Raw genomic sequence first — 21,247 nt, forward strand, 5'->3', positions numbered from 1 at the left:
TCTACTTTGCAGTTGTTGTGGTAGTTATTACTGTATGTACCAACATTTATTAATCGCTGTATATTTACATCTAAACTGGGCTTCAACTATTACCTCCAGCCTTTTTGAAGTTTTATTTCTTAATACTTCCTTAACTTTATATTTTTGAAGCTTAAATTTTATTAGAATTTTATTTCCTCAGGATCTTTTTCTACTCAAGATTTTATACTGCAGTTGAAAGTATCCGTATTTTATGATTTGTCCACTGCAGTAATCTTCCATTTCCAGCGGTCTGGGTCTGTGCGCTGAAGTTTTATTTGAAATTCAATTTTAAACTTTTAACTGTGTATCACTATTTTCTCTGGTAATTTTCTGCCGAGTTCTCTGTAACGTTGCCCACAGTCATGCTATTTACCAACGCTGCAGTCCCCTAAAGTGACAGATGGGGGCGCCAAAGACCCTTCACTGTGGCTGAGCTGACTATGGCGCCAAAAGGAGTAACAGTAATGGAGGATATCCATCGACATTACTGCTTCAGTAAAGATATTTGGCAGGCTAGGGAAGATGGATAACAGGTGGGATAAAGAAGAAAACCAGGTAAGGACATTTCACAGCGTCCAGGATGAACAGCATTGATTTTTACAGCAATGAAACAATGAAAACATAAACAGCCATTGCTAGCATACTAACATTTGACGTGTTGACAAAGAAACAAAAATGGCCGAAACTGCATTTTTATCACTTCAATGACGTCAAATGACAAAAATATAGCTCACATAAGCAGCAACGTATTGAGGTAACCATATATGTACATTTCATTAATCTATACAAATTCATTTTGGCCAGTTGTGAAGTAGGCTATATGAAATTTATGTTCCTGGGAGGTGGTGAAAATCCCCCTCATTATTCTTTAAATGATAGGCCCTCCTGGAAAACAACTACTAAACTCACTGTGTAAAGCTTTTTCCCTCCTGAACAGCGGTGATGATGAACCACGCGGCCTTTTGCCTGGATAAGGGACCTCTGTTGGAAGGCACAGCATGATATATGAGCATAAAGGCCATTTAGACCTACTCTTATTAAGAGGCCACTTCACAGTACACCACTGGAAAAAAATGAACAATAAGGTTCAAAGAACTAGAAGAAGTAGGAAGACAGAGGCAGGGGCTGAGTGTGTTCCTGAGATGGGGGGAATATACTATAACGGATCTATTTTAATCTCTCTGACACTGAGTCATCACTGACAATTCTCACTGATTTGCAATAAAAAAATTGAACCTCAGAAGGTATGAATAGGAGATAATGAAGATTCAGCAGCTGGATCCAGTGGTCTAACCGTGGATAATGAAGGGAGGCAGTGTCTTTGGGTTTGGCCCCATGTAAATCATATGAGAGATGCTGCAGGACCACCATGACAGAAGACATGATTAGTCAACTCTGCTCTGGAAACCCTCAGTATTTTTCATATTCTCTCCAAATGGGTCCCCCATAATCCTCTCAGCCTCATAAATAGCGCATAATTGAATTTACACTATTAGTTCGTAGCCTTGGAACTGGTCGAGTAATGGAAACCTGCCTAATGGCTGGGGCTTGCTGGGATAATTAACCGAGAGAAAGAACTGCAGAGTTTCATTGAGCATCCAAGGCAATGTTCTCAATCTCTAAACTGCCTTTCAAAGAGAACATCGTCACTTCACCTCTTAGTTCGCGAGAGGGACACAGAGCTGTGCTAATTTTCTCTTTCTTTTATTTTTCAATGACTATCTCGTGTCTTTTGATGAAGTGAGAAATCTTTTAATGTGCTAATAGAAAGTCGTGATTGTTCGGGGCTACGACGAGATCCTGTTCGAAAATCAATGATAATTTCTTAGTGTGCTAATCACTGAGACAACCCCAGGCTTGTCTAATCACAATAATGATATTATAAAAGTGCTCCTCAGACAAGATGTGGCCCTGAAGTTGCGCGTTTTGTTCCTATCAAAACAACAGGCCATGCATTAATCATGAAATTATTTTTGGCTTTTTCCTTCAAAGTGGCTGCTGTTCTCGTTTTATTATACTCATTGAGTCTTTCAATGAACAAAACGTCAGCCTTTAGGAGATGTGGCATTCACAGTAACAAGGCTAAAGAGAGGCACAGTAATGAGATGGTTTAGTTTTGTTACTCTTCTTTTTTTTGTTGTGCAACTGACATTTTGAAAACTTGATGGTAGCTCCACTGCATAATTATTGGGGAAAGGTAAATTCTGAACCAGGTTGCACACTTTGCTCCATAATTAACACCTCTATTAATAAACAGTTATGGTTTCTACCGCACAGCTTAACTACTACAGTAGGTGGTAGGAGCCTTAAGGGGATCACAGATCATATCTAATTAGCCGTACCTAATACATGAGAGGAATGTCTTTATATTTATCTAGCTCCTCTAACTGCTTTTTGCCTTCAGGTTGTGATGAGGGAAAATGTCCTGAGGGGCTCATATACACAGGAACGCTACAATGAACGGCGCCTCAGAGCTGCCGCTCCTTTCGGGTGTCATGGAGTTTTCCAGAAATGGCTCTTTGCAGCTCTTTTCAGGGGAACGTGTGGGGTAGGGTTTCCATGAACGTTCGCAGATGAATAGCAACCAGAGAGCTGGATGCTTAGTCATCCATTGTAATTGTCCTGTCATTCTTTAATAAACCTGCCTGTTTGAGCCAATTATTTCATTGACTTCTGCTGAACAGTCTATTTTTTAAGACATTCTAAACACTGTACTTACTGTGTGTTTTTAACTGCCTATTAACTGATGTTAGTGCCAAGTGCTCTTAACTCCACCTTCCATCATTTGCTGGTCTTTTCTTTAAAGTAGCTTTTCCAGGAAGAGTAACAGACAATCTGCAATTTAGAGAACATGCAAGTTACATTATGGGGCCGCCACCCCCAGCCCTCCAATCCCATCATCCCATATCTCTGAGGAGCATAGAGGCAAAAGGTAGAATGTTTTAAATGCTACAAGGCTACAACCTTTGCCTTCAGAAGCCACGTCTGCCTCCGTCTGAGTGAGGGGAATGGATTTGGTCAATTATTTATTAAGTAAGCATGAAGCTTTCTAATGTTCGTTGGCTGCCTTCTTCAGTGTGATTTTTTTTCCCTCTGAAATGCCCTGCAGCTTTCAGTTATCTGCAGGAGAAGAGGGATGATGAGACCGTTTCATGATCTTTTTTTTTCAGTTCATTAGAGCTTTGTTTTTTTGTTTTTTTTTTTTGTTGTGGTGTATGTTGGTGTTTCATCTCAGCGGATAACTGCTGCAACCCTCAAGTAAACTATCCCTCGTACTCTGGCCTGGTCCCTGTGATTGAATTAGCCTTTGCTACAGCTGTCTCCCATGCTGGCAGTCACGGTGAATTTCACCATGTGAGACAACATGATAAAAGACAGGATTTGATTTGCATTCATGAAGCACTTAGGAAGTTCAAAGGGAAGTTACAGAGCTGAATAGAGCGCGGGGACAGCTCAGACGGTGTCTATTTAAGAGTTCGCAATTTCACCTTAAACTACAGCACCAGTGACGTTACACCAGGTCATTTCTCATCAATAGGCTCCCTGTCATATTTTGGTCCGAGGCTATTTTTGTGCACACATTTCGAATACGCCTCCTACTTCCTCAGGTCAGAGATTGTAAAAACACCAGCGAGTATGGGATGGCTCATGTGTCCTGGCGACACAGCCCACAGCTTGTGCCACGTAAAAGAATACAGCGATCAACCAATATGAGCTTTGTGCTCCAGCTGCAGGCTGCGATTCAAAATTGTCTGGGGGCTCACTGCCAGTTACCAGAGTCATTGCCTGAAAAGAACAGTTTAGTGCGGAGAGTGGATTCGGCTAAAATTGCAGTGATGGATTGCGGTTTCAAATTGATAAGGATCTTTCAGTGGGAGCTTTGATGAATTTTCAAACTGAATACAGATGTAGCCTACAGTATGTATGAGCAGAGGAATATCGCGTGGCACTGAACTGCATATCCAGCATAACATTGCACCCCCAGTGCATATGAATATTGATCCATGCACATTTAAAGTAAAGGTTGACATGACATGGGAGACACACTCAATAGAGCGTGGAGCCGTGCTCTCTAGCCCATTATTTCCTTATCTTTTTGACAATTCAGAGCCCGCCAGTGCATGTAATATTTAGTCTCCTGACTTGTCACGTACAGAGAAGTGAGGGGAATTGGAAGTGTGCAGTCTGTGGGAATTAGCAGTAGCCACCTACAGATTAGGTTTAGAGTGCTCTGGGTGTTTGGCACGCCAGTGGAGTGGGATGGGAGAGGAAGAGCAATCAGGGTGACAATGTTAATTTGAACTCCAGTGTGGATAGAACTCTGGCTGCAAAGACGTATGGAGCTACTCAGTGCAGGCTGCTTTAAATCATCATGTTTACACAGTCTAACAGCTCAGATCTGAGCATTTGCATTTATATTAATGCATTTTTGTCTGTTTTTTGCAGTTTCTTCACGCCATAAATGAAACATGATTGTGTGAATGTGATTGCAAAAATGCAGTGCATTATAGGAACTGTAACCTAAAGTTTAGAGGAGATGTGTGGGTTCAGTTCCTCAGACAGACAGAGGAAACTGAGTGCAGTGCATTAGTGATTCCTCTTTCAACAACAACTGCAGAAGTGTTGTTGAGCAAGGCATTCCTAACTGCCTCACTGGAGCCAGTACTAGGAGACTTACATTGGTTGGTTTCCAGACAGAGCGTCGCTTGGTAAAGGAACATATGTGTTCACTCGACCTTCTCTGGACGGGAGGGATGTCAACACTTCTTCTTTTTTTTTTTTTTTTTTTTTTTTTTTGGCACAGCAGCGTGTCAACCGGGCTCAGCCGGCGTGGAGAGGTCTGAGGCGGGGACCCTTCTGACCATTACACAGGGTGGGGTTCACCGAGGAGTTCCGTCCCCGTGCGCCGCCACGCCCCCGCGCTTGGCGCTGTCCGGTGCTCTGGTGCTGAACGCTGGGTACGAGTACAGGCGATAACTGCCTGCAGCGCTGTGGACTGTCTGCACGCAGCCGTGCCGTGCCGTGCCGTGCCGCTGCTGCTGCTGCTGCTGCTTGGAGCCAAGAGCTGGATCTCCCAGGATGAAAAAGCTTGAAGTTCAGAGGGGTCTCCAGAAAGGATCATATCGTGGATAACTATGAGGGAAATGTTTCTCAAGTGTTTCTCTTTTCCTTTTTAATGATTTTTCCATCAACCACCCTGAGTCGCTCGGAGGTGCGTAACTTGCCACCAACATGATTTGGGGTGTTTTGTTAAGCTGCCTTCTGACGGTGGCTGCTGGATATCAAGCACAGGAGCGATTGCCTTTCTTTCACGGGCATGTTTTTGAGAACTCGCCATCGGCATCTAAAGTAAACGGACTGAGCATTCCGGTGAGGCGCATCAACGCGCAAAAATGGTGCCCAGTCTCCGGGATGCACTTCAAACTGTACGGAAACGGCAGCGAAGATTTCCGCGCCTTCGCCCACCACAAGCGGGGAAACATTTTACTGAAAACTTCCAGGGTTTTAGACAGAGAGGCTCGCTCAGAATACCTGCTGAGCGTGGGTATGTGCTGCCAGACCAGCGTGTCGGAGTCCGTCGTCTTCGTGGTTGCGTCGGTGAAAGTGGATGTTTTGGACACCAACGACCACGAACCGACTTTTCGCAGTGCAGACACCCTCCACATAACTTTAGACGACACCACCGCTCTCCGTACTGTGGTGTACAGGCTGGAGGCTGTTGATGCAGACAGCGGCAGGAACGCAGAGTTGACTTACGTTTCTGTCCCTAAAAATGGCAGTTTTTACGTTGTCCCGAAGACGGGCGAAGTTTTGCTGGTTGATTCTATCCTGGGGCTCCCCTCTAAAGTCAAATTCAGTGTTTTTGCCAGAGACCACGGCTGGCCCCCTCTGACCAGTAAAGGTGTTGTGGTTACTATTGCTCCACAGCGGTGGGCGACGCGTCCGGTCGAATTAGAGCGGTCAGGAGGGGTGGGACGGTCGCCGAGGGCATTACTTGACCCCGGCACCGTGGTTTCCCTCAACGTGTCTGAAGATGCCAGCGTCGGCTCGGTCATAACGAGCCTGGGTCCCGCCAGGTTTCAGTCAGCCGCCTACGAGTTGATTTACCCGGAGTCAGAGAGCTCTCCGGTCACCGTGGGGCGCGACAGTGGAGATATCACAATAACCAGGAGGCTGGATAGGGAGACAGAGCCCTTCGTGGAGCTCACTGTAAAGATTCAGGACAAACGAGGTGTGTAGAATATTCCTCTATTAATCCGCACTTAAGTTGGGTCATGCACTCCCCTCATCTCCCCGGGAATTATTTGCATTGTGGTGATCATGCCCTGTTAAATGGAAAGCCGCACATTATGTGCACATGGTAGAAACTGTGCCGCCATCTGGACACCTCACCCTTCATCAGTGGAGCCCCCCAACAGGCCTGACATATCCATCACATCCATGCAGGGCTGTCAGTGTAGCTGCAGCATAGGCTCATTCCACAGGTGTGCCTCATTATCATCTATCCATCCACATACCTGAAATATATTCCCCATGATGAAGCTTTCAGTGGAGAGATTTTTCATGTACCCTGACACTTGCTCCAATTTATCATGATATGCATGAGATATTTCAGTTATGGCTGAACATTAAAGGCTCATTTGGAGCAGTGAGCGCTCACACGAGTTTTTCAGTTTATGTTTGAGGGTCTTTGCGAGGTGGTTCAATTATGTCCTTGATTGACATAGTTTGTGACTGTGAAGTTGTTTTCAGAGCTAATCCTTGCTTGCAGAGTGGCAATCCACTGCGACCCTCTCTCTCTCATCGACTGGCATTACCCCTCTAATCCTCCTCTCATTCACTCTCTAGTCCCAGGGATTTGAAGTAGCACTGCCACATTCAGGCAACCTCTCAAATTCTTGGAGGAAAGGTGAATCCTATCAGTTGTTAAAGTTTTGTTTTGCTCCTTTGAAAGTTCAGATTCAAGCTAAAAAACAAGTGGGGGAAAAAACAAAAAAACAAAAAAACAAAAACAGGGAATCAAAATGATTTGCTTTGTAATTGAGCTACACGGTGTGCAGGAAACAGTGTGCGCTGTTTTCATTTGAATTGCCTGCTGCTGTTACATCGCACAGCATGTTCTAGATTGTAATTGCATGGCTGATTGGGACACATTCTTGCAAAAGGGGGGTGTCTGGAGGTTTTTCAGAGAGAGAGCAAAAATAGTCAGAATTCTGACGGCTTTTTTTTTTTTTTCAGAGATGTGTAACAGAAATAAGCCGCTCTAGCTTGACAGATATTCAGATACCTTCCTCCATTTTACCTCTCTCACCTGTGAAACTCTCCTCTCCTGATCAAAGGCATGGCATGTCCTTTATCCTGTGACTACGGCTTTCCAGACAGAATCCTGACGAGTCTGGGAGGACAGGCCTTTCTTCTGCTTGTCTCATTCCCAATCCTTTTTTATTTTTTTCATTTTTAGAGATTTAACCTAATCTCCCACGTGAATTTGCTTCTCACCGTTGCATGTGGGTTTGCTTGGGTGTTGCAATAAATTTGTTGTCTGTCTCACAGATAAAGGAGCGAGCTCATAGGCACATTAGTAAAAGAGACAGGATGAGTGAGATGCTTTGGATGTCTGCGTCTGTCCTTGTAGGTGTTTGTTTGTATGCAAGTGTGAGACTGCATGGCCATATGAAAATTGATCTCAGGTACAATAACAACGGTTTTAATAAGGCCCCATGTGTTGCATCGCCTCCGCTTATTTTACCACGGTGAACTCTCTGTAGCACTAAGCTGTCCGTGGTGCTGACAGTCACCTGCTGAATGTCAAACAGAAAGCACCGTCAGGCAGGACTTCAAAGAATACTCAAGTCAGCAGCATTCGGTGCTAACCTTAAAAATATTTACTACATTAGTCACATACATTGGTGGACAAAATGATAGGTACACTGTAGCACAAAACAGCGTGCAACAGCATAACAAAGCCTAGCCTCAAAAACCAGTGCCAGAGTGGAAATAAGGCTTTTCAGAGACAGTGACAAAGGTATAGTACTGCCTGTACCTCTGTAATAGTCCTGGTAGTTCTCATTGCAGCATCATTATAGGGATTCCATTCAGTCGTTGGGTTTCCTTTCATTTTGTCCACACCTTGTGCACACCGAGCCTGTCACTTTCATTCTGACACCAAGGTACCAATGCAGGTGAAAGTCTAGCTTCTGATCCTCTACAACACTAGTACTGCTGCTACCCATACTTACAGCATGCATACATAAATGTACTACTCCCGCTACTATTAGCCTTGTTACAATACGGCCATCTCTATCAGCCAACGTGTAAATGTGTACCTTGGTGATTGGTGCTCTGCTAAACTGTGTAATGTTTGCTCTCCTGGATAACTCCAAGAACACACACATTCATTACAGTGTGTTTGTGAGTGTGTGTGTGTGTGTGTGTGTGGTGGGGGGGGGGGGGTGCAGACTTACTAAATGTATAGTGAATGCGTTCATTAACTGGTTAATGTGGGCAGGAAATGCTAATCACACTGGTGCAAGGTTTTCTTATGTTAATAAGTTTGCTATAGGTACAGCGTTATGATTAGAGCTGTTGTTCGAATGGAGATTAAAAAGTCTAGTTTGACCCTTAGATATCTCAGATAAATTATTCTGGCACACTGCAGATAAGGGGGAGATGGAACAGCAGTCCTGGATTACTCTCAGTATGGGGCCCATCCTCATTGACATACTTACCAGAAAGGAAATGTGCTTACCAAAAACTCATCCTCTGCCCCCCCCCCCATGGCTCTTAGATGTGACATGTTTGAACACTGAGCCACCTTTGTAGTCTGTTGCATTAATCAGAAACTATGATAAAAGGTTTTGTTTGGAATAAATGTTGAATAATAATGTCATAATTAGTCAAATGTGTGGCATCAAAATGTTTGACTGTTGGAACAGAGAGTGCAGTGCCACAGGAGTTTGCACAGATTTTACCCAGGAAATGTCTTCCATGCATAAAAAAGATGTACAGGCCTACACACACCAAAGTGGCTGCTTCTCATAGTCATGAATATAATTAAAATAATTTACCATAGCTCTCATATCAGCTGCTCACATCTTATACAATTAGTCATCGTTGTGATTGGCTTTTTCAGCAGAAATTGATCAGTTAATGCAATCATGCTACATATTCTTACACACAAGAGCTCAGTGTGAACAAATACACTGCTTAACCAGTCTGCACTTATTCTTTACTCTTCCTCATTTCTGAAGTAATATCCTCATATTACATATTACCATCACGGCGATGTGATTCATTACACCACTTACTTTTTAATTACACCCCCAAAGTTAGGAATTACTTTCTGTTTTGCAAAAGCAAAACAAACATTTCACTTAATTTCTTCTCTTTTAATTATACTTTACTCAAAACTTTCTTTAACTTGATTTTAAAAAATGAGGTTATGTAACTGCTAGTCTGAGTAGATGTACAGTACGGAGCATTATTTTTAGATAGCTGTACTTATTCAGAGATCATAATAAGACGTTTTTGGGAGGTTGGGATCTAATTAGGACTTTACTGAATCTGCATAGAGAGGATTCCAGGACCCCTGACAAGCTCTGACACTGTTCCTCCCACTCTGAAGCATCAGATTTAGTACACAGTGGTATCGTCTTGTATGTCTAAGGAGTCTGTTCTGGCTCAGGGCGCCATGAAAGTATTCCTCCTCTCTCCTTGACTAGATCCCCTGCTAATGTTGGGGAAATATTTACCTTCTAAACTATATTCAGTACACCAAAAATCCCTGGAGAAAACAATGAAGTGATATTTTTCTGACATAGCCTCTGTGTATCAAACCAGCAGTATATGAAAAAAAGGTAAAAAGCAATGGAAGTAGGCCACGACTCATGACTCACACAGTTATGTGGTGTTGTTTTGAGGAGAGGGAGTGAGGGACCTCTACAGCTCTTCCTGTAAAGGATTTCTGCTGGCCCACAGAGGACGTCAGTTTAGATTTGTATTGGTGGGGAATTTTTGCTTTTGGTTGTCCCACCCGAAGAATCCTTTTCTTTGCGCCTGAGTAGGAATCTGTTAATGGTATTTGACGGGTTAGGAGGAGTATTGAACAAGTGGTGCAGTCCTTTGTGAGTTGGAGTGGGGGAATATTGGAGTGTTTTCTCCTTCTCTCTTTAGGTATCTGTGGGCAGGGTGGCATTCAGCTCGTGGTAATCACCTCTTCTCAACCTGTTTTGTCAGGGAACCTTCTTCTGCTTTCTCTCTCTCTCCGTCCTCCCTCCTCCTGTCTCTGTCTCATAGTCAGCATCTTGCCTCACGCTGTCTTTAATCCAATTTCCCCTTTCCTACTTGTCCCCCCCCCCCCCCACTATATTAGCATATTCCCCTTGTGTTGTGAAATGAATTGAGAAGAGACCCGATCTCATTTTTTGTTTGTAATTTGTGACTGTGGGGGATGTTTGTTTAAGTAGAAAACAATTTCACAAAAAGCTGTCTGCATTTATTCAGTGTAGTAAAAAAAAACAACAAAACTGCCTGTGGTGATCGCGCTTGATTGTCTGTAATCATGTGATGTCATGTGCATATATACAGGGTTTTTTTTCATATACACATCTAATTGTGTAAATTTGTTTGTGTACTATTCTATGCATGTGCTAAATGTTATGATTGTCTTTTCAGTATCCATATTCCCCCGCAGCAGAGGGTCTTAGATTTGCTGCTTCTGACGACATGCTGCGAAGCTGTAACATGCCTGCAGCATTTGATTTCTGCTCTGTGGTCGCCCAGATATCAATTGGATGTGTCTATGTAACATCCCTGCAGTCCTCTCTTCTCTTCCCTCACATGCATCTGACGCCATGTAGGAGGGAAGTAGGGGAGGGGGTTATGTGCCACAGTTTTTTAAAAGATGGGATTAAGCACAGAGAACAAGTGCAAGGTGATGAGGGAAAGTGGCTTTCTTTTACATGTAGATGAAGAAATATTTAAACGCTACTTTCAGGGCAAAAGGTCAGGGCAAAGCTGTAATGCTGGGGGCATGGTCACAGAGTGTGGCTTTGAAGATCAACAAGGTTAAGTGAAGCAAAGGTGGAAACCCAGAGGAGCAATAAGAAAGACAGGGGTGGGGGGGTGGGGAGGTGTGGGGTAAGGGGTGGAAAAGCATGCCAGTTTGTGAGATTGTTTTTTTTTTTTCCCTGTGTCTATAAGCTTTACTGAAGATAAGTAAAGGGCAGCCAGATCAGAGGCAGGAAGTTGTATACGGCTGATGAGAGGTCAGCTTGGTGAAACATAATTGTCAGATGGTTAGAGGGCAGAAGTGTGAAACTATTGGAGTGGCAGGTGGGGAATGAGGTGTGCATGTACTCTAGCCTGTAGTGCAGACTGGATGGCTACAGGGTACCGGGGTGGGGGGGGGGGGGGGGAGGAAAAAAAATATAGTAGTATACAGCTGCGAAAAGGGCAGTGTGTGCTAGTATTTGTCGGGAGGTTGTTGAGTGGGGCCAATAGAGGGAAGATGAGAAGAAACGCATGACCTGCCCTTTGGAATGAAGGGAGAAAGCAAAAGATAGAAAGACAGACTATTTTGTGTTATATAGCAGATAGGGATGTTACAATCTGACCTTTCTTTCTCAGTACTAATTCTGATACCTTATTCAGGGTATCTGTATCTGCCGATCCTGAGTATTGATCCAATACCAGTGCTCTCATCTTCTCAATTTTAAACTTACAGGGATCATTTTTTGTGTACGGTAACATGAGGCCATGTATTCTCCAATAAGTCTGTCAAAGTAAATGACAAAATATGCTTGTAGCTGTCCTTTTAAACAACACATAAAAACATCTTCTGATCTGATACACCTATCAGCAGGATGGCGTGATTTGCCAGTGTCTTCCTTAATAGTTACAAACCACTGAAAAATACATTTGTTTCATGATCTGGCAATGCTGTGGTTAAAGTTTGGTTATGTTTAGGCAAAACAAAACCCTGACTGGCTAAAGTACCTTTTTCATCATTAATTACAACAATTACCACTTGCCTAAGGTTAGAAGAAACTGCTGTCGACTCTTGTTGGTGGGAAATGGAGAGCGAAAAGTGGTCTCACATGTCAAAGTCTGACATTTTAATGAGTGGCTCACCACCCCAGCCTCCTCCCTTTGCGGACTTTGTGGATCCATAACAATGTCACACTACTTCTGACTGACAAGAATCATAATTACTACAGCTGCTAGAGGTCTTTGTCACTTGAACCGTAAACACGTCGTTATTGGGCACTTTCTGAAGCGACGGATGCTCCAGTCTCTTGGGATGCTGTGGCAATAAAAACTGACTCGACTTAATGATTATAACTAATAACAGAAACACCAAACTTTATAATGACATTATAATGACAGTGACAGAAACTGAGTTTAAAGTGAATCGGTCACATGTGGCCAATATCTGATCTGCTTAATAAGGTCAGTACCAACCCTGATACCATTCACTAGATGAGATCGTTGCATCCCTGCTACCACTACAGCGAGAAGAGAAGATATTTGATTATGTGTGTACTGGTGTCAGAGCATGATAAGGTGACTTCATTTGTCAGAGAATATACAGTGATTATAAGGGCCAAGGATGTGGAATGATTAGGTATGTATGTGTCTGTCATTCTGTTTACACGAGGAATGTATATCTCATTACGGCAGAAACCTCAACATTCAACCCACATACTGCAAATTATGGAGATATGAGTGCTGCATATGGCGCAGTGCTGTGAGGACCGTCATGACGACAGGGAGTTTTTATCTGGCCAAGGGTCTGCATTATTGATGCCCATTACCACAGACATTGTCAACTCCAGACATTGCACGGAGGCAGGCGCTGTCAGGTAAATGTCTTGCTGACCTCCAACGGCACAGATTCCCAGAATGCCTCCATGCAGCCCGGTGTCTACCTGTGTGATAAATGAGCACAACTCGCACATTGTACAAGGAGCTTATCACCAATGGAGAGGGTTTTGTTTTATTAAATCTAATCCATGATGCATTGACATCATCTTAGTGGGAGACAAAGGTTTACATTTGAGGGTGTTGTTGACATAATTTAATTTTCTGCTGTTGTTGTTTTCTGCGATCACCTAAATTTGGAATGATCTGTAGTGAACACATGAACAGTTTATTTCACTGCCTTGTCCTCTCCACACCTGCCATTTCCCCCTCTAAAACTTTTGTTTTGGCTCCACCTTTGCATGCTGGATAGCCTCTCTGTGGCATTTCCCCAGAGAGAGCTCAATTGATTTTGTGCTATTGATTAACCAGGAGCTGTTTTGCTCCCAGTCACAAAACATCACTTTAAACAACAATTTATATGTCACAGAATGGGCTGTGACAGACTGTTGCTGATGGTTTACAAACTCACAGAGAGGTAGGTGTGTGATTGAGTCGAGGGGCTGATAGAACTGTCCTGAAGCACTAATGAATCAGACTCTCAGACAAGCCCGCCTATAGGCTAGAATGAGCAAGGGAAAATTGGAGCTAGCGCTGGGATATGTCGTGGGAATTCAATGCCTGTGCTTATTTATCTGTTTGGTGTTGAATTTCTCAACCTTTTGTACCCAAAGGTCCAATTAACTGAGCATAACAATGGTTGCAGCTCCGCTCTCTGTGGCCAAAAGAGGCACTGATAAACACACAGGACACAGACAACTTTGAAAGCTCTTTGCTGGGTGAACAAGGAGACTTTTAATGTAGCAAAGATCACATGGCTGGCCAAGTTGCCTAGTGAGATGTTTTGACATGCCATGAACTTTGCTTTGGAGTAAAGCGCACAGATTGCAGAAATTGCAGTAATTGTGCGACACCAATTTGCACAGTGAGAGTGTGGCTTTTGTTGAAAAGATGAAAATGACTGCCATGCAAAAAAGAGATGCTAGAATGGAGAAAAAGACTTTTCCCAAATTTTAGTCTGACTGGTGATCAAAAACACTATGTAGAAGGCAAAGGACATGCAGCTCAGACTTGAGGATGTGTTTGAAGATGATGTCCATCTCATGGTTCAGTTATTTAATCAATTCCAGGAAACAGAGTGATAGTCCACAGTTCCATCATAGCCAGAGGATAGCTGATTACAGTAGCAGGTGTCTTTGATGCAGAGAAAATGTAGTGTCTCTCAGGGCTGATGAGCATCTAGGAGAGTGCATTGGCTACATGGGCTGTTACATGGACATTTTGAAGTGCAATTTTGAGTGTGTTTGAGTGTAAGAGAGTGGGAGATCTCTGGAGAGATATGACAACAGAGAATCAAAACACCACAATGGACGACATACAAAAGACCATTTTTGTCCCTGCTTGTTTTGTGATCTGGCTTGGACTGTTTATCGTATGCTTTTGTTATGTTCTTCCCATCTGTATTTGGACATTACTGTTATGTCTGCGCCAAACTTGGCTCATGTGCTTGCGTGTGTGATTGTGGATGATGTGTGTGAGTGTTTTTCTTTTTTCCTCTAACTGTGTTCCAGCTACCAATGTGTGTCTGTTCTCAGTGGAACTAGTGAGCGTGGATGGGTTTCTCTATCTTTCTCTCTGCCTCGACAGTGTAGGGCTTAATTCTGTGGACTAATCAGACCATATGGTCTCTACAGTCTTATGATGTGCTGAGAAGGATGGGATAGAGATGCTGCTGTGTAGTTAGTGGCGCCAGCCTTGCTGCGGAAACACGTGGACATGCGCCACTGCCACACATTAAGGATCAAGACCCGGAACAGAGTGCAGTGAGTTTGCTGCTGCCCTCCTAACCTGTTTTGCTCAAAATGAAACAAAGGAAATGAAAGAAAAAAATGGAATGGAGAGTGAGAATTTAAAGTTTTTCTTTGTTTATCCTATGTAGCATGAAACGCATATCTGCTGTTTGGGCCACAGTCCACACTTAAACATGTCATTTTTCACAAGTTATCGACTCGTAATTACTGCTGCCCTCTCTGCCCCGACACCACAGCTGCTATTTAATCGAGTAATTTCAATAATTAATTGTGTGAATGTGCGTTAACTTGGTTTTGATGGATATCGCTCACTGACAAATGGCTGTGTCTGTCAAACGCTAAATTGAAGATCTGTCCCGAAATGCTGGGTTAGCCCATGAATAATTGTACGCTCAAAGTTACAAATGAGTCATTCAGCTTGTCTTAATATTTGGGCTGAGTGCGAGATCAGCATATATTTACACTAAATCCTACTGATGGAGCATTACTTTTTAAAAATATTAATATGGGATCCTGTTCAATCCAATGTGAACATGTGAATATTATCACAGATTTGGAGCATTAAGGTTGATTAATATTGCTTTTTACCATGTATGTTAGATATAATCATAGATTTTCGTTGTTAACTTTGCTCTGCAAGCAGATGCTGTGATAAATCGTGATGAGGTGGGGGAGTTTAACACTTGGTTTCTCTCGCACACAGTGGGTGATAAACATTGATCTTGTTTAATCTTGCTGGCCTGCTGCTAATGACGGGTGATGATGGGCCACACAGGACAGACTGCTCAGTGGATTAGATATCTAAATGAGGACTTTATCCTCATCCTCTCTTCCTCTTCCCCCATTACCAATAAGCCAGACTGTGGTCACATGCTGAGTTACAGTTTAATGCATGTGACTAGTGTAGTGTGTAGCATGTTTTGTGTACATGTGTGCATTTGTGCAATGCAGACAATGGACAAACCATGTCCATGTATGTTTTGTGAGAGTGCACTCATGCAAGCATGCGGTATTTACATTGGAGGAACACTGTCAGAGCTTGAGTCCACACTCACACTGCCGCTCCATACTAATCTGCTGTACTTCCACAGGAATGCATTTGCATTGTTCAACTCATCATTGTACCTTTGCACAATAACAGACAGTGATAGGGTGTTCCCAGAATGCCTCCGTCTCTGGTGTGCTAAACAAACACAGACCCAGGTTCTGGTTTCAGTGATAGATTATTGCTGTCTTCACCCATACACTGTGGCGTGTTTTCCCATTAAACCTGTGCGGCTCCCACTGTTGCTTCTGCCTGGCCCTGGTCTTTGCAGTGTGTACGTGTTTGTGTGTTTGTTGGCATCCCTGACCGTGCATGGGCTGTGTGTGTTTGTGTTTGCTCGCCTGTGTACGCACTTCTATGGAAAGATATCGAAAGGGCTCAGAGGACAACCCCCATCAATCACCAACTCAGAAGGAAATGGAGAGAGGGATGGAGGATGGAAAGAGAGATGGAGGTCACCACAGGAAGCAGCATCTGGAGAAAAGGAGAGGGGTAGACAGAGGAAAAGTGGATGAATGGATGGAGCAGTCCGTGCTGGCTCTGATTGAGCTGGGTACTGTAGTTTATATCCTTTAGAGATAAGGCTGGGGAGCACTGCTCAGCAGCTTCCTCCCCCTGTAGCTTGAACTGAGCGTGATAATAAGAAAGCGTGAATGGGGCAAATTGAATTAATGCTGCGGCACACCATAAAAGCCCTAACTATAATGCATTTTAAAATCCTATAATGAGCAGAGAGCTAAAATAATTTCACACTCCAGTGAAGAAGATGGCCCTCTAACAGATTTTGGGCCTGGCTGACACTGCCAGGGCTTTTGTCATTTAATGTGACTCTAGGTGCTATGTCGAAATGATACTTACTCTTACTTCCTGGGGTACAGCAGCGTGAGGCGAACTTAGTGAACAAGCCATTCAAATTCCCGCAACACATACAGAACTTAATCAGAGTAGGGAGCGGCTGCTTGCCCGCTGATGTCTCGCTTGGGTCAGTTTTACCGTCTCGGAGTAAAACAGAGTTGCAGAGAGGGCACATCTGCCATGAAAGTACTCCCTCATTACTCTCCATTAACAGCCCATTCAGTGATGGGGACAGCGGTAGGAGTTGGACCCTATCCTGCTTTTGTCCACACATAGGCACACGTTCACATGCGCACGTATAAACACACAGAGATAAAAGCACAGATGCGTGCTTTTGCATGTACACACGCAGAAACACACACAGTATTTTTCACTGTTTTCCACCCTCATATGCTCTCAGCTCTCCCATCCTCATCATTAGAGTCATACTGTCATAAAGCTGAAATTACCTCTCCATTGTCAAACCAGGGAGAGAGAGAAAGATAGCTCTCTGACACACACTAACACTAACAGACGGGCACTGATAGAGACTAATGACCAAATGAAAGCCTCTGGTATGAGCAGTGCACCTTCCTGGCTGTAGCGGAATAGAGCAACAGCATATCAACCGCTATTTCCTCTTTTCTTCTTTTCTCTCAGCCTTCATTGAGCATCAAACCCAGCCCTACTCACCATTCCTTCAGGAATGCTTTTTTTTTTGTTTTTGTTTTTTCTGGATTTCTTGGAACTTCTTACATTTTCCACTTAACCCCAGGCAACTGTGAGCTGAGGGGAGCAGGAGCTCATCTCACTCATCTGCTTTCAAGCTGTTACACATCAGTGCACACAAACAGCACACACTTAAAAACAAAAGTACTCCACGCTGACATCAGATCCATACATGCATGTACAATTTCATGCACGTGAAAGCCCATGAACACACATGAATGCACAAACATGACACAACTTCATATGATGTTGTGAAACAAACACACATACACACATGGTATACACAAGTCAGGAAAATGTACACACCATAGATTCCCTCTTCTAGGCAAAAAATGAAAGCCCAGGTTGAAGGTTCAAAGCAGGGCAAGGTGAGGCCAAACAACACTTTATATCTGTGTACCTCAGATCCTCTTATCAAGAAATTCCACTGGAACGTTCCATCTTCCAGTCTCATTAAGATTAAGTCTCCTTGCCACCTTTCCAAATGACTAGTCTCTGCTGTGAACTGTGCGACATGGCATGCATATGTGTCGTTGCACATCCATGTCATTTATAGTGTAGTGGGTTGGTGGGTGGAAGGAAGGATGGGTGAGTGCACCACAGACTGCACTGTACGTATGTTTGAGTGCATATTATTTCTACACAAAGTGTCTGTTTGGATAGCAGCGACACTGTTTCAACACAAATTTGAGAATAGAAAGCATACTTAACAGTCAGATCTAATTATGTATCATATCACAGATAGTTGTGAAGATACAATACTTGACTACTAATGTAGTGCTTATGCAAATGTAACCTAATACCTTGCCTGTACAGTTATTTCTCTCTGGTTTCATTTGTGAAGAAGCAAGGGCTCCCACACACTGTCAATCACCTGGACTCACATTAATTTCATTTTAAAAACTTCCACCCAGAAAGCTCCAATTGTTTATTTTCAGTATCTCCACTTGCCAATTAAATGCTTAAAGAAAACAGACATTTATAGAACTGAGAAAAGAGCTGCTGTAGCTGAATATCCATTTTGGCTTCTTAGGTTGCCATCCAATCAATTTTTAGGCCTTAAGATCTTGTTCTTAAACAACAAATGGGCTGTCTACAGCCACAGTTAGGGAGCTTTTAACTCCCAATCTTCAGTAATCTTACAGAATACCTGCAGATAAAGCTGTGCTGTTAAGACTGTTTCAGAGTCTAGATAAGAGACACAGGGCGATCAAGCATTTTCACACAGGGCCTCAAAACTTTGAAGCCACTTGCCTTAAGAAATGCAAACAGCAACACTGTATCTCCTTTTAAGACAGAACTGAAATCCTAATCATCTTGCACTCAGCAGTCGACCCGTTACTGCCCTCATTATGCTGTAGGACTAATATTGATTTGTTGGGAGCACTGGGTCCTGTTGTCTTTGATGGTGTATTTAGCATTTTCTCAGTGGTGAATGGACTTTTAACCATGTTTTTTATGTGTTGGTGGTACTCCTCTGCTGCGTGGCTCTTGGTGGAAAAGTGTAGGTTTTGCTCTTGGCTTTGCTTATGGTTTGTAACAGTTGTCCAACTTGAAACAGTCGAATGAAAACTGCAACACTTAATATGCATTGCTGCCTAGATAGAGGCAGATAGGAATGTGGATATCGTCATAATCTACTACAGACATGCTGAAGATCAGGGATGCGTTTAGTGTGATGTTAGCTTAGTGCAAGCTATCCCCGTCTATCCAGTTAGCCTAGCCCTGTTACAATCAAGCAATTCATTTTTCAAAAGCTCCTTATTATTTAACAGGAGAAAAAATAGTCATTGTAGTTTAAGGAACCGTTAGCATAGCATTCCTTCCTATCTAAGTTGCCTGCTTTTTACAGTGTCATAAATCAAACAAAACTTAGACCAGTCTTGGAGATATGGTGACTAGCTTGCTAACTAAAAAAAAAAAAAAAAAAAAATGTTTAAATAAGACAGTGTTGGGGATGTTGGAGAGCAAATAATATATTTTTTGACAAATGTTTTGCTTCCAGGCTAGACTTAATGTCCCAGACCATTCTGTGGGAGAAATGAAACTGCCATCACGTTTCTCATCTGACTGTACATAATATGACAAACAAGCATCTTTACCAAAAATGTCAGTGATCCTTTTTGGCAGCCATTTGGCCAAAGAGCCAGATATTTCCCTCAGTTGGTACAAACCAGAACAGAGAACAGCAACTGTTTAAGTTGGCCATATCAACTTCAAAGGTTTGTCCTTCCATCTATATTCATCCATATATTTTGTCCAGAGTCAGATGCAAACTGAATATATGCTTTCATATGCTTCATTCAACTCTTTCGACATTTTCCCATTAAGATAAATGTTTGGTTTTTTTTTTCTTTACAGAAAGTGGCATAGCAGGAGGGTGCAATAACTTCTGGCAGTTTTGTAATGTGGCAACCAATGTCAAGCAGTGTTAGAAAATATTCTCACACATATATTATTTTTGCTGTTAGATAAGTAAAAATGACAGATTTGAGTAAAAATGAGGAAAGAGGCTATTAAATGTGTGATTAATCATTTCTTTTTATTGCAACATACTGGTAAATGTATGTGGGACGAGGTGCAACTAAAGTAACAAAAGGCAAATGTCAAGAGAGTTAAGAGATCAAGCATAAATTAAGCTTAGTGTTTGTACCTTGAAGTCTGTTTGTCACAGTAACTGTGATCACTTGTATGAAAGCAAAGCAAAGCAAAGAGTGCTTTGTACTGTGGGTTTGTTTGGTAGCTAGTAGTCTGAAGTGTGCTTTCCATGGAGGTAGTTCAGTGCACAAGTGTTTGTGAAAAGCTGTCACCCCCATTGTAGGCTTTTGGGCACAATCAGGCCTTTTTTCAGTCTCATATTGACTGATAATGCTTTCACACATGCAGTTCAACCATAGACTTATCTAAACAGTACCCAGCAGAGGTGTACTTGAGAACACAAATGGCCGAATCACTCTGCATTAAACGGACTACCCTGCCAGCTCCTATAGGGCAAAGTCTGTGTAAGGTCTGATTGAGCCGACGTGAATAGTGCAGATAATTGTCACAGTCACACTGAGTGAGTAGGTGTGTTGATGATGTTTCTATTGTGCGACTGGCTCAAAACTGGAGAACCAGAGTATTTCCAGAAGGTGAGAACACGTGTGAATGTGTGAAGGAGCACCTCCAATTTATGAACCTGATTCTCCAGTCTTTGTTTGGAATTCATTTGAGAAAATGGCTCTAGAGTCAAAGTGTAGGATCAATAAAGTGTCCTTTGTCTATTAAGGGCATGAGGAGGGAGGGAAAGAAAATGTTTAATCTGTAACAAAGTGAGAATACAGTATGTGTTTGAGGTCACACTGTAATTCATCAGGCTTTAAATCTTTCAGAATATTTCCTGATATTTTGACATCAAGAACAAAAACACTACTTGAATATTGTCAACAGATAATCAAGCATAACAACAAATTTAGCCATGGATCTTCCCATGACTCTGACTCCTTTGTGTGTTGGACTTTGCTGAATGACGAATATAACAACATGACTAAAAAGATCCATGACAGCATGACTCACATTTCTTTTAAGAGCAAGCCAAACGTTTTGGTGGGATGGAAATTGGAACTGACTCTATTGACAGCTATTGACTTGAAAGTAATCTCTCCCTTACTTATGTTTAAAAAAGGATGTGAAGATTGTACTTCAGAAACGTAAACAGATTTTGAGGAGATGGTGTGAAATGTTTATCTCAAAGGTGCAGAATATAAGATTTCTCCTGCCTCACAGCACAAAATACCCTTAAACTGTCTGAAGGGGGTTGGAAGGGCTTCTGATCAATCCCAATGACTCAGTTTGTACTTCCAGAAGTTTTTGGCTGTAAAAACTTACTCTCAACCTGTACTCAGCA

The 21,247-nt window shown here is 42.7% G+C and overlaps 1 protein-coding gene across 1 annotated transcript in view; it reads left to right on the plus strand.

Moving 5' to 3' along the window:
• The first annotated feature begins 4,798 nt into the window (after nucleotides 1-4,798).
• LOC108875425 (neural-cadherin) overlaps nucleotides 4,799-21,247 on the plus strand; it is a 78,705-nt gene continuing 62,256 nt past the window's right edge. The window contains exon 1 of the mRNA XM_018664373.2: nucleotides 4,799-6,253. Within this exon, the coding sequence (XP_018519889.1) occupies nucleotides 5,254-6,253 (1,000 nt within the window). The 5' untranslated portion in view covers nucleotides 4,799-5,253. The remainder of the gene's footprint in view (nucleotides 6,254-21,247) is intronic.

Source organism: Lates calcarifer, linkage group LG10 (genome assembly GCF_001640805.2).
Source record: "Lates calcarifer isolate ASB-BC8 linkage group LG10, TLL_Latcal_v3, whole genome shotgun sequence".
Lineage (NCBI taxonomy): Eukaryota > Metazoa > Chordata > Actinopteri > Centropomidae > Lates > Lates calcarifer.